General features: G+C 43.6%; 1 protein-coding gene across 1 annotated transcript in view; it reads left to right on the top strand.

The window, feature by feature from the left end:
• Positions 1-4,501: 4,501 nt before the first annotated feature.
• The window catches only part of PTAC3 (plastid transcriptionally active 3), a 112,526-nt gene continuing 104,530 nt past the window's right edge, over positions 4,502-12,497 (top strand). Inside the window, exon 1 of the mRNA XM_086499254.1 lies at positions 4,502-5,354. Within this exon, the coding sequence (XP_086355380.1) occupies positions 4,626-5,354 (729 nt within the window). The 5' untranslated portion in view covers positions 4,502-4,625. The remainder of the gene's footprint in view (positions 5,355-12,497) is intronic.

Raw genomic sequence — 12,497 nt, 5'->3', positions numbered from 1 at the left:
GAAGTAGGCTACAAAGGGATTATACCCTTGATAGAGCTCCCGCCTTGCTTCACTCTCACCGCCTCACACCCACCTTGTTGCATCAACTTCACATTATGAAATGTGTGTAGAAATGGCCTCCTTTTATAGGTCAAAAGGCATGCCCTCTCTCATGAGAGGCAGTAGTGTGTAGTCGCCCTTGTGTAGGCAAGTCCAAATCGGACCCCTAAATCCTTTGTAGCACCACTATCAAAGTACCAATCATGTGAATCTGCAACAATTGACACACATGCATCATGCACATAAGGATCATAAGTACACTTTGCACTAAATTCCCACTCTAGCTGCATCTAGATCAACATCACAATCTCCATTTCTTGAAGATTCTACAATAGCTGCACTAGTAGTCGATCCAAGCTCTTTCTCTCTTGGCCTCTTTTGTTTTCAACTTAGTACATTTCTTTATCAAGTGATCATTAGCCCTGCAATAAGGGTAACCCATTTTCTTTTTCCCTTTTTCATTGGAACTCTCCAACAAGTTGTTGCCAATAGCAGCATTAGATGTATGTAATCTTCTACTCATTGAAGAACCATGATAAGTGACTGCGTAGCTATTACCACCTTTTTTTTTTAGCGGCAAGAAAAGCTTGTTCAAGTGCACATTGTTTAGCCATGTTCTTTCTTGAAAGTGACTGCTATAACAACATTGTGCATAATGCATCAAACTTGACATCTTGAGGGTTTCCTTGAGTCAAAAGTCTACAAGTACTAGCAAAAGTCTAGAATTTGGCAACGAATCGAGAATAGTCTACACAAGTGAACTGTAAGAAATAACTTCACCTACAGAAATGAGTTGCTCATTGATATCCTTGATACAAGCAAGAAAAGTGTCCATGTAGTCTTTCTCTTGCATAATCTTCAACTCGAGCGCTTTACGTAGCAATGCAATTTTAGCCTCATGGCAACTTCCATAAAGACCAGCCATAGTATCCTAAGCCTTTTTTGTTAATTTTGTTGAGCGAATGTGAGGAGTAAAATTGTGTGCTTGACAGATAATGCAACCAAAACATGAGCATGCACATCTCTAGCATCCCAACAAGACTGCTCAATCATAGGCAGAATAACTCTAACAACAACAAATATGTTATAACCTGCAACATCCTCAATAGAGCCTGTATCCATAGAAGCCTGCACAGCATTTCAGACGCCCTTTGACACAAGAACATGCATCAATATGTAAGCCCACATTGGGTAGCTATCCCCATGTATGACTAATACGTGCTATGTAGCACAATCTAAGAAGAATGTAAGGACTTATTATGCAAAAAGTAGTGCTCACAAAAAATCTGCACAAAAGAACAAAATTGCCTATGCAGTACTACCTGTAGTGGAAATTGAGGTTGAAATGAGCGTAAATTAAAATTCTAAGCACACCAAGCTCTACGAGATTTCTCAAAGTATTACTCAACCTATTGACGCTCATCAAAGCTCACCCAATCCAGAGATAGTGAGCAAGGGGTGTTGGCGATGCTCGAAACTATCCTCAGGAGGACGCAACCTACTGTGATACCAATTCTTGGAATTAGGGTCGTAAGGATGCACACACAACTTAGAGAAGATAAAGAAGTTTAAAGCACACAACAGAGAGTATATTTCTAAGTGTGCAAATAGAATGGTAAGCTAGCCCTAGAATGATGGGCATATATACAATGCACGAGGGGAAAAAACTCCTAGTGGGGGAAAAAGTGCCCCGCGGTCCCAAGTGTGTTCACACACAACACTACCACATATATGGTGACACTCATAAAACAAAACATAAGAATCCATTGCAGCACATGTACCAATCTACCCCTATACTATAGTGGGTATGTAATGGCTTGCACTACTAATGGAGGTATTAGGATAAGCTTGACCTCTAGATGCACTTATGGCACCTTTTAGGGAAAGGAAGTACCAAGAGTAGGCTCTTTAACATCAAAATTTTTAGCAATCATAATGGTAGGATTTGCAAATGACATCATTAGAGGTAGCAATTTATGTGTACTATAGGTATGCAATGGCACTCCCTACTAATGGAGGGACTAAGATCAATTGGCATGGCATATAATGCACTTAGATACACCCTTTTTGGGGAATGGAATGTGGCCTTCTCCTCCATGCACGAAGACTTGGTGAGTTGTCGAAGCTTTGTGAACAATGATTTGCAAATGCACCATTGTGTTAATAAACAAGAAAAATAATAATCAAACCCCACACATAAAAATGAATGATTGTCATAGGAATCTACTTATGTTGGGGCCCAGCTAGATGGTAGGTGGCTCAACCGATAGCCCTAGCATTACCTTTCATCTTGGATGGCACATGCTACCCACAATCTAGCACCACACATGTCTCATAAGAACTCGCCATGTGTGCAAAACAAAGAAAGTGGTTGCAATACCCAAAGTAAGTGATAGAACATCTGACTCCGAATGTGCAAAACCAAATTTGTATCCAGTATATGATGAAAAATGTATTACCATCTTGCAGACATCACGCGTGAAATGTGTAAGGCGTGAGCTTTGTCTTAGAGTACTAGAGTATGAGTCAAGGAGAGAAAATGTGGAATTATCCCACATGCATTGGTGCAAAGCCGTAGAGCTACTTAAAGCTCATTTCATGAATGAATAAACCAGCTTTATTTTGGATTACATCTCCCTTATTTATGGTGATCTTGTGATGGCTTAGCAAATACTCAAGATCGTGTTGAAGAGTCCAAATTAATTGATCTTGGAACCTAATTCGCTTGAGTGATAATCTAGCCAACACACACTCACTTGTGTGAACGATGTTTCTCTTTCATCCATCCTAGCTAGCACGATCCCATTCCCATCAAGTGGTATGAGAGCTTTCGGTTCTGCTAGCTAGGTTTGTCGTTACGCATTAGTGTGTTAGTGATTAGCATCTCCATTCGATTGATTAGCATTTCTTAACTATCATTACGATCCATCGGCATTTTTTATAACTAGTTGCATCTCTCACTAATTAAGCCCTAATCTAGCTATGTGTGGGCATGTCCTTGGCACACCCAAGAGGCCACTACCCTCCATGGCTAGATAGGCTTGATTAGGGAGAGGATTAGTATCCAAGTTTTGCATTTTTTGGTCAGTTTTTGTGTCGATTTTCTCCTAGTTTGCATCTGCACTTAGCCTCTCCAACTTTGCAATCACCATGCATTGCTCACCTCATTGCAAAGTGCTCCTTGCAAGGTTTCCATAGAACCTTCAAGCACTCCATTCCGAGCCCGAGAGTCCCTTCATCTCCATCCCCAAATCTTTACTGAAATTAGGTGTGTGTGTACTTTTGTGTATGTGCCTCTGCTAATCAAGTATAATAAAGTAATTTTTGACAAGCTCCACAATGTGGCCTCGTGGGCCAATGGGTTTAGACCCCCTAAGTTTATTTTGTGTGCAGGCAGGTTGTGTGCTCAAGGTGCACATTGCCTAATTTTATCCAAAAAAGGCTCCTGGGCGGACGTGAGATGTAGGATCGTCTGCAAGTTAGTTGACTTTCGGGTCCGAACTGCCGGCCATGATCAGTTGCTGTTGACACCCCTTTTAAGCCAACTGCGTTGGCCACGGATCTCAACCCGGCGGTGAATTCCAATGAGTTTAGAAGGCGGGCCCGCAAGCAAATGTGCACACCAAGCACACTCTTTTGGTTGACATCCGCACACGACTTATAAAATCCACTTGAAGCCGTTTTGGCTCCGCAAGGGACTGTTCTTGTGAACTTGCAGCCTCGCTAAGCACCCCTATGGGGCCCCTGCTTCTCGTGAGACTAGAGCTCCAAAGCCTTCAAGCCACAAGAGGCATTGCCACCTGCAAAGCTCTCAGCTTTTCAGGGGTGTAGTCCCATGAGCAGAAGACTCGCACCAAGCAAGGCTTAAAGCACCACCTTGGCCTTTGACAAGCACACAAAGCAAAGCTTCAAAGAAAGCTTACAAAGAGTTTGAGGCTTTTCGGGGCATCAAAACATCGAGGTTCACAGGTGAACCTTCAAAGGCCTTCAAAGAAGATCCAAGACTTTTTCAACAAGCATTCAAAGGCGACCTCAAACTTCAAAGAGGAACTTCAAGGCCCCAATTTTCTCGAGCTTCAAAAGAATTATTCTCCCTTGTAGTTAACTTTAAATTTTTTGCAACCAAGCACAATCTTGCAATGTATTTCATTACATTTATCATTAAGGATTTCATAATTGTGCTCGTGTACAAAGTCAAGACACTGGCCTTGGAGAGTCTCCAAGTGCAAAGACCGCTCCAAGGCACCCTAGGGAAATTCAAAGGTCCACCTCGAGGGAAGGGAAAATTGGCAACAACATCATTAACATCCGTGTTAGTAGTTTTTGCATTAGTATTTTCACATTGCACTTGTTTTTCAATAAATTGAAACTTCCGTAATTCAGTCTCCTAATCTTGTCTATCTTAAGCTGTGCTATATTTCCATGACAGAAGCTTCCTTTCTAGTTTGATAGAAGCTTCATTTATATTTTCATAAAAGTGAGAGTTTGGAGAGGTTCTAGGCCTATCCAGGGAGGAGGACAGCGAGCGAGGCAATGGGTAAGCAGGCGGCTGAGCTTTGTTCGTCGAAGTGAGATTGGTGGTGGCTATGGCGGCTGTTTCTTCTCCCTTCTCACATTTGACCTGCAAGTCATGCCAACAGCAGGACCTCTCGTCTCTGGGCTGGCAACCACCATCATCTTTCTTTACCTCGCATATACGCAAAGGCAGACGAAGAAGAGCAGGACCACTAGGGAGCCGGTATTCCTCCTATCTGAGTTTCTTCGAGCATCCTGCCACAAGACCGCAAAAAGACTTTGGCTCACTTCAACACTTCAGAGTAACAGAAACTTCTGGTGCCACACTCTCATCTCATAGCTCTGACTACATTCATTCCACTTGCCATCATGCAGCTGTTGACAAATGCCTGGAACTGCGTGCGAGAAATTGGAGAGTCTTTGCCTCTTCTAGCCTGGGTACAGGGGTGGGTGGGACCTTTCATGGAGATGGCACAGCTACTTTTGGAAGCACAGGATGGGATGGAGGAGATGAAGATGATATGTTTTTCAATGCAGCAAGTTCAATTCAGGGAGGGGATGTTGAGCACAGAAATCGCTCAATCTGGCAGCCTATTGAGCTTGAGAGGTTGGAATCATGTGCAGAGAACGATCTCCGCTTCTTGTTTATGGAAAATCTCATGGTTAAAGCTCGTGAAGGTGACCCTGTAGGAGCAGAGGCAACGTTTGCAGATATGGTGGCCGTAGGATTGAACCCAGGTCCGAGAAGTTTTCATGGTCTTGTTGTTTCATACTCAAGGTCAGGAGATGCCGAAGGGGCGGTAAGTCTCGCTACAATAAACTATCACCAATTGCTTTTACATGCAAGATCTGGCATGTTTATGTTTTGAAGTTGTTAATTTCAGGCTATCTTCTTCCCTTTTGAAGCATCTTTCTCTGCAGTCTTGGACACTAGGTCGTCCATAGCATAATTTAAAGATCCTCACATCATTGAGAAACTGTCTAGAACATGATCGATAAGTTTCTGAATAATAGCAGATTTTTGCTTCAGACAGCTTAGTAGACCACAACAATATCTCTCCATTTGTTCTTTTAAAGATACTTTCCGGAAATAGGTATCCCAATATCTCTAGTTATAGATAGAAATGGTATCTTCCTCTTTCATGCTCATGAGGTTCATTCTATCAAATCCCATATGCCATGAGCCTGGCCATATCTCGTGTGAACTCCTTTGATGAGTGCATAGGTGTGTCCATAGCAAACCACAAGTCACCACCCCCTCTGGAGTGCGCAACTGCCGAATGATGGCTGGAATGAATGGGTCTCCCAAGGATTGTACGCTCGTAGATGATCAAGCCGATGTCGAAGATATTGTGTACTGCAGCAGTCACAGACCGCACGGACCACCGCTGGATGATGTGAGGTAACGTCAAATCCAACCTGAAAGCCCAGATATTTGCATGTCTGACCTGGCTGTAGCCATGTGAGGTAACGTCAAATCCAACATGAAAGCCCAGATATTTGCAACCTGTTACCACTGCTGTGAGGTAACGTCAAATCCAACCTGAAAGCCCAGATATTTGCATGTCTGATCTGGCTGTAGCCATGTGAAACCATCAGTTACCCCCCAAGTAGGTATGTCATCACTGCCAACCAATAAGCAATAGGATTTATGCCAGTTAATGCGTGCACCACTTGCAATGCAAAAAACCTCCAGGGCTCCCCGCATGGCATCAAGAGCTGCTAGCAAATAACGCAACATCAGCATAGTGTCATCAGCAAACTCCTGATCGATAAGGTCCGGAGCTGAAGGTACTGGCATGGTCAAGCCACGAAATGCATGACTCTGAGCACGAAGAAAGTCGGACATAGTCTCTCCCACAAACAGATACAGGTATGCTGCTAAAGGGCATCCCTGACGGACAGATCGAGAGAGCTCAAAACTGCGACTGACACGACCACCAATAGTAATAGCACTGCTAGCAGTCCTGAAGAGAGCGGAAATGCTTGAGATCCATCTCGAAGGGAAACCCATCCTGGCTAATGATCCTTCGAGAAACTCCCACTCAACACGATCGTATGCTTTCTCGAAGTCAAGGATGAAAAAAGCGAGAGGTTTAGAAGATGATTGGCCCACTCTACTGCCTCATAAAAAGTGAAGATATTATCCAGTATGCATCGATCCATGACAAAGCCTATCTGAGAAGTGTGAATAATATCTGGTAAGAACGGTCGCAAGCGATGGCTGATCAGTAACGCTAATATCTTATAGACCGAAGGGAGTAGGGTAATAGGTATCCACTGGCGAAGCTGAGTGGTGTCACCCCCCCCCCCCCCTCTCTCTCTCTCTCTCTCTCTCTCTCTCTCTCTCTCTCTCTCTCTCGCTCGTGCTCACTCCCCTTGGCCTCTACGCTTCCGCATCGTTGACTTTGATAGATGCATGGAAGACTATGTGTCATTAGGCCATTGCAACATAAGGTTATGATAGAAAGTCATGTCCCATCGCATGTAGGTCAGGGTGGTATTGATGCAACTATGAAAGGGGTTGAGACATTCTTTTATTGGCCTACTTTGAGGAGAGACGTGGATGCCTTTGTGGGAGCATGCGTAATTTACCAACAGACCAAGTTCGACAATCAAAAAGCACTAGGGTTGTTACAACCATTCCTATTCTAGATAAGCCATGGGAAAGTATTGCTATCGGTTTTATCTTTGATATTCGGATAACGCAGATAGGGAATGATGGTATATGGACCATTGTTTGCAGCTTTAGCAAACATGCCTATTTTATTTGCAGGTTTAGCAAACATGCCCATTCAGTATAAGCCATGGAAAAGTATTGCTATAGATTTTATCTTTGATCTTCGGATTACGCAGATAGGGAATGATAGTATATGAACCATTATTTGCAAATTTAGCAAACATGCCCATTTAATTTCTGTCAGGAAGAAGATAATGTTACAAACCGATGACGGGGCATGACCATCCGCGCAGGACCAATGGACAGGTTGTACGGAATCTTGGAATTTGCGTTGATTGTTGACGTGGCAGACTGTACGGATTTTTGCGAACTGCGTTAACAATTGATGACATGGCAGATTGTATTGATTTTCGCAGATTGCGTTGGCTGCGTTTTTGGCAGTTTTTGGAATAGTTGCTTTTGGGATTTAACTGCTTTTAAGCTCACTCTACAGAGCATCTAGACGCAGAGTCTGAGAGTAGAGGTCCTGCGGGTGTTGATACTTTGCCCAAGCATTAACATAAAAATAACTACCGAAAGGGGCGCCAGATTTTGGGGCCAATTCCTTCGGGCACGGAATTATGCCGGGGCCTGTGGACTCTAATTTTAAAGTTGTGAAGTATTTTAAGTGATTCTCTCGTTTGTGTTAGATTTACACCCCTTTGCTGCTTCACAGGTCTAGGGCATGCATGTACGGCTTGTGTGCCTCCGGGCTCTGACCGAGTTGTTTGATCCCTGACTTTACCCCATGCTCTGCATAGCTTACTAGCATCAAAGTTTAGCCTATCCCCCACCATATCTTGCACTAAACCGGCCGTTGGTTTGGGCTTCTTTCCTCTCTTGTCCTCTTTATCCTCTGAGTTAGCTGGCCTCTTCTTCTGTGGACGATTTGCAGCAAAGTGACCAGGTTGCTTGTAAATAAAGCATTTATTCTCTTCGAAAATAAATAAAGCCTTCTTCTCTTCGAAAGACTTGCGCACAAAACGCTTCTTTTGTTTCTTAGCCTATCCTCTAGACATCTCGGTTGAGTCCTTAGCTTTCGCTGTTTTCTTGACCCCTAGGAAGCTTCAGGAGTCACTTTTGCAAAGGGCTTCTTTGCTGAATTTTTCTTTGCCTAACCCCCTTTCACATTGCCCTGGAATCCACTGTCTTCTTCTTTCAAGAAAGCATGACCAATGTTGGAAACCTCCATAAGCCGAGTAAGGGTGGCTACCCTGTTCTTGTTACAATAATTTCTGAGTCCTCTAGGAAGTCCACAACAATACTTCTCTATCTGCTCTATCAATGGCACAAATCTTTAGGAAGTTACTGAAAGCAATGCTTCACAAAACTTCCGACTGTACTCCTCTAAGTTTTTGCAAGTAGCCGAATTGAGTCGGTGCCAATCTGTCATGACATCAATTTCAAACTCTTTTGACAGCCATGCAGATGCAAATATCTGTTTGAAGTAAACCCATGTGGCGGGTGCCTGTCCTTGCATCAGCAATGTCGTTCACCATGAATGCGCATTTCCTTTCAAGAAAGTGGAAGCTTTGCAGACCTTTGAAGCCTTTGTAAAATTCCCCTCTGCATAAGCAATATCAAACTGTTGGAGGAAGGTAAGAGCCTTCCTCTTGTCCTCTAAACCACTGAAAGTATCAAACTCCACAGTTGCACCACCTTCTTTGTATGGTTTCGGCTTGTCCAACACTGTCAGATTGTCATAGGGAAGTGTGTCTAACATAGGTACAATGCTAAGGATCATTTGTGCTCCTTGGCCATTAGCATCATGGATTCATGATGCCATATTTGCCTGCTGGTTGGAAAAAGCAGCCATATCAAAATTACCCTGTGGCATCCTGAATTGGTCATGTGTGCATTGAAAACCTGGTTGTAAGCTGATTTTACCATACATGGGGTTTGGCATCATGCCTTGCATACCCCCAAAGATTGTTCCCGGCATGTACTATTGATTTCCATGCGCACAAACTACCATGCTTTGAAACACAGATCCACCCCTGAAATACCAAGGATGTACCGTGGGTGGTGGAAATACCTTATGCATAGCTTGGAAGGTAGTTCCTTGTCCATTTAGAGCCACATTTGGACTCGGAAAGGTGGTTGGCTGAACTGGTATAGCCTGAGGAATTTGCGTCCTAGCCACCTGTTTGTGGACATAAAAAGTTTGCCTTGGAGCCCCAACTGACTATGGACGGCCTTTGAAGGCCTAAGTCATTTATACCCCAACCTGTTGGGCGGCCATCCCCCCTTGGCATACATTCCACCCAAAGTATTGCTAGGCATGGCATCTTTCTCCAACAACCCATGACTAGCATTCACACCGTGAATTCTCTCGCCCATATCGATGCCTTGTGAGGCCACTCACCTTCAAGATGCAAGCATAGATGAAAGCATTTTGGAGAAAGACCTTCCCTTGCATCCGGTTTAAACAACACATGGCTTACTTGCACCAGCCATGTTGGGCATATACAGCAATCAATTCATTCCAAGTAATGGCTCTCCGAATAAGAAGCCCATTGAGAACCGCTTGTGCTTTCTGTTGGAATTAGGGTTGCAGAGAAACGCACACAACTTGGAGAAGACGAAGGAAGCTCAAAGCACACAATAGAGTGTGTTACTTAGTGTGCAATGGAAAGATAGATAGCCCTAGACTGATGGGCGTATATACAATGCACGGGGGAAAAAACCTCCTAAAGAGGGAAAAAATGCCCCGGCGGTCCTAGTGTGTTCACACACATCACTACCACATGTATATGGTAACAAATCCCCCCTGGAGTGATGCAGTGAACGAGAGCTGGCACATCAGTAAAGGGAAGTGCCATGCCCTGAGGACATGATCAGTCCACAAAGGGAAGTAAGCCCAAAGCTTTGCAGAAAGCTTCGAGCTTCTCACGAGACAATGCCTTTGTGAAAAGGCCTGCAAGGTTGTCCTGTGTTGGCACATAAGCCAAGCTGATCTCTCCTGCTGAGAGCCTCTCCTTGACATAGTGGTAATGCACCTCAATGTGCTTTGTGCGAGCATGAAAAACTGGGTTTCTCGTAACTGCCAATGCGCTCTGATTGTCAATGTAGATAGTGTTGGTAGTGTCCTGTCCAACACCCAAATCAGCCATAAGGCGTCTGAGCCATACACACTCAACCGTAGCTGTGAAGACTGCCCTGTACTCGGCCTCACAACTCGAAGTGGCCACAGTAGGTTGCTTCTTGCTCAACCATGATATACATGAACTGCCAAGCATGAAACAAAAACCACTTGTGGACACTCGCGTGTCAAAACAACCAGCCCAATCTGAGTCCGAAAAGCATGTAAGTCTGGCGGCAATGATCTCCCCTTGGGATAAAACAAGCCAAGATGTAAAGTGCCACTAAGGTAGCGGAAAATCCTCTTGATAGCCTGCCAATGCTTAGACCCGCGGAAAATCCTCTTGACAGCCTGCCAATGCTTAGACCCTGGGCTATGCATTAATTTGCTGACCTGTGAGACTGCAAACTGAATATTTGGCCTCGTGTTGCATACATAAATGAGGCAGCCAATAGCAGTTTGGTAAAGAGTGACATCAGCAGGATCACCAGCATCATGTAGACTCAACTTCAAACCTGTTTTCATGGGAGTGGCAATAGGTTTGCAATCCTCAAGTCCAAATTTACATAGCAATGTCTCTATGTAACTTTTCTTTGACACAAGGCAATACCACCATCACACTGCTTGAACTGTATACCCAAGTAATGATGCAACAGCCCTAAATCTTTCATCTTGAAAGTAGCATTCAAATCAGCCTTAAATTCAGCAATATGTCTCTCATTTGGTCCAGTGATCAGCAAATCATCTATATAAAGAACCACAATGAGAAGTACATCACCCGCACGCTTTACATACAATGTGCTTTCTGTTGGACTGTTACGAAAGCCTTGTTTGACCAAATGAGTGTCAGCTTTCTCATACCAAGCACGAGGAGATTGCTTCAACCCATACAAAGCCTTGTTACATTTGCACACTTTGTCCTCTTGTCCTTTCTTGACAAAACCGCGAGGCTGCGTTACGGAAACTTCCTCAAATATGTCACCATTCAAGAAAGCAGTAACAATGTCTGATTGATGTACATTCTAACCAAAATGAGCTGCCAATGCACAAAGAAAACGCATAGTAGTCATAATAGACTGATTTGTAACATTTTCGGATGATACAACCCGTAACCTTTGCTTTTAGCACTATAACCAACAAAAATACAGTTGACAGCCTTATCATCCAATTTTCTGCGCTGTGTTTGTGACACCAAAGCATATGCCAAACAATAAAAAACACGCATGTGCTCAATAGAAGGCTTTCTATCATGCCATGCTTCATATGGAGTAATAGACTGCAAAGCTTTTGTAGGACACCTGTTTAGTACATAAGTGGCACACATGATGGCCTCAAGCCAAAAAGAATGCGGCAAAGCTTGACTTTTGACCATACATCGTGCCATTTCCGTAAGTGACCCGTGTTTCCTCTAAGCAACACCATTTTGCTAAGGTGTATAAGGCACTGTACGTTGGTGTTTTATCCCACGACTAGCCAGAAATGCATTAAATTCATGAGACATATACTTCCCCCCTCGATTGGAACGGAGGGTATCCGTAGTACATTTCGATACATTTTGAGCCATAGCCTAGAAATTGTTTGAAGCACATAAAAACTTTGGACTTCGCTTTAAGCGGAAATACCCATGCATGCCTGGAGTAATCATCAATGAAAGTCACGAAGTACAGGTAATAGCCCTAGGACGGATTTGCATGGGTCCACAAACATCACTATGCACAAGCTGCAACCTGCATGTGGCCCTAGCTGAACCATCCTTTGGAAACTTAGAACGCTGCATTTTACCCAGAATACAGCCTTCACAAACATGTTTGACAGGTGCTTCAAGAGGCGGCAAAGAAGCAACCATATCAGATTTCTACAAACGCAGCAAACTGACAAAATTCAGATGACCAAAACGCGCATGCCAAAGTTTTGCATCTGAAATAGCCCTTCAATTCGTAACTGCATTTGCAAAATTTTGTCCACACTTGTCATACAAAGTGAGCTTATACAGCCCACGGCACAAAAGGCCTGATGCAACAATTTCATCACCAAAATTGAGATCATGAACTGTACATCTGTCATCCACAAATTTGACTACAAGTCCAAGTCTAGCAAGTGCGGATACAGACAAAAGATTCTTCTTGATCCCAGGTACATAAA

Source organism: Adiantum capillus-veneris, chromosome 24, assembly GCF_014529385.1.
Source record: "Adiantum capillus-veneris isolate H3 chromosome 24, ASM1452938v2, whole genome shotgun sequence".
NCBI lineage: Eukaryota > Viridiplantae > Streptophyta > Polypodiopsida > Polypodiales > Pteridaceae > Adiantum > Adiantum capillus-veneris.
This window is presented reverse-complemented; position numbering and strand designations above follow the sequence as displayed.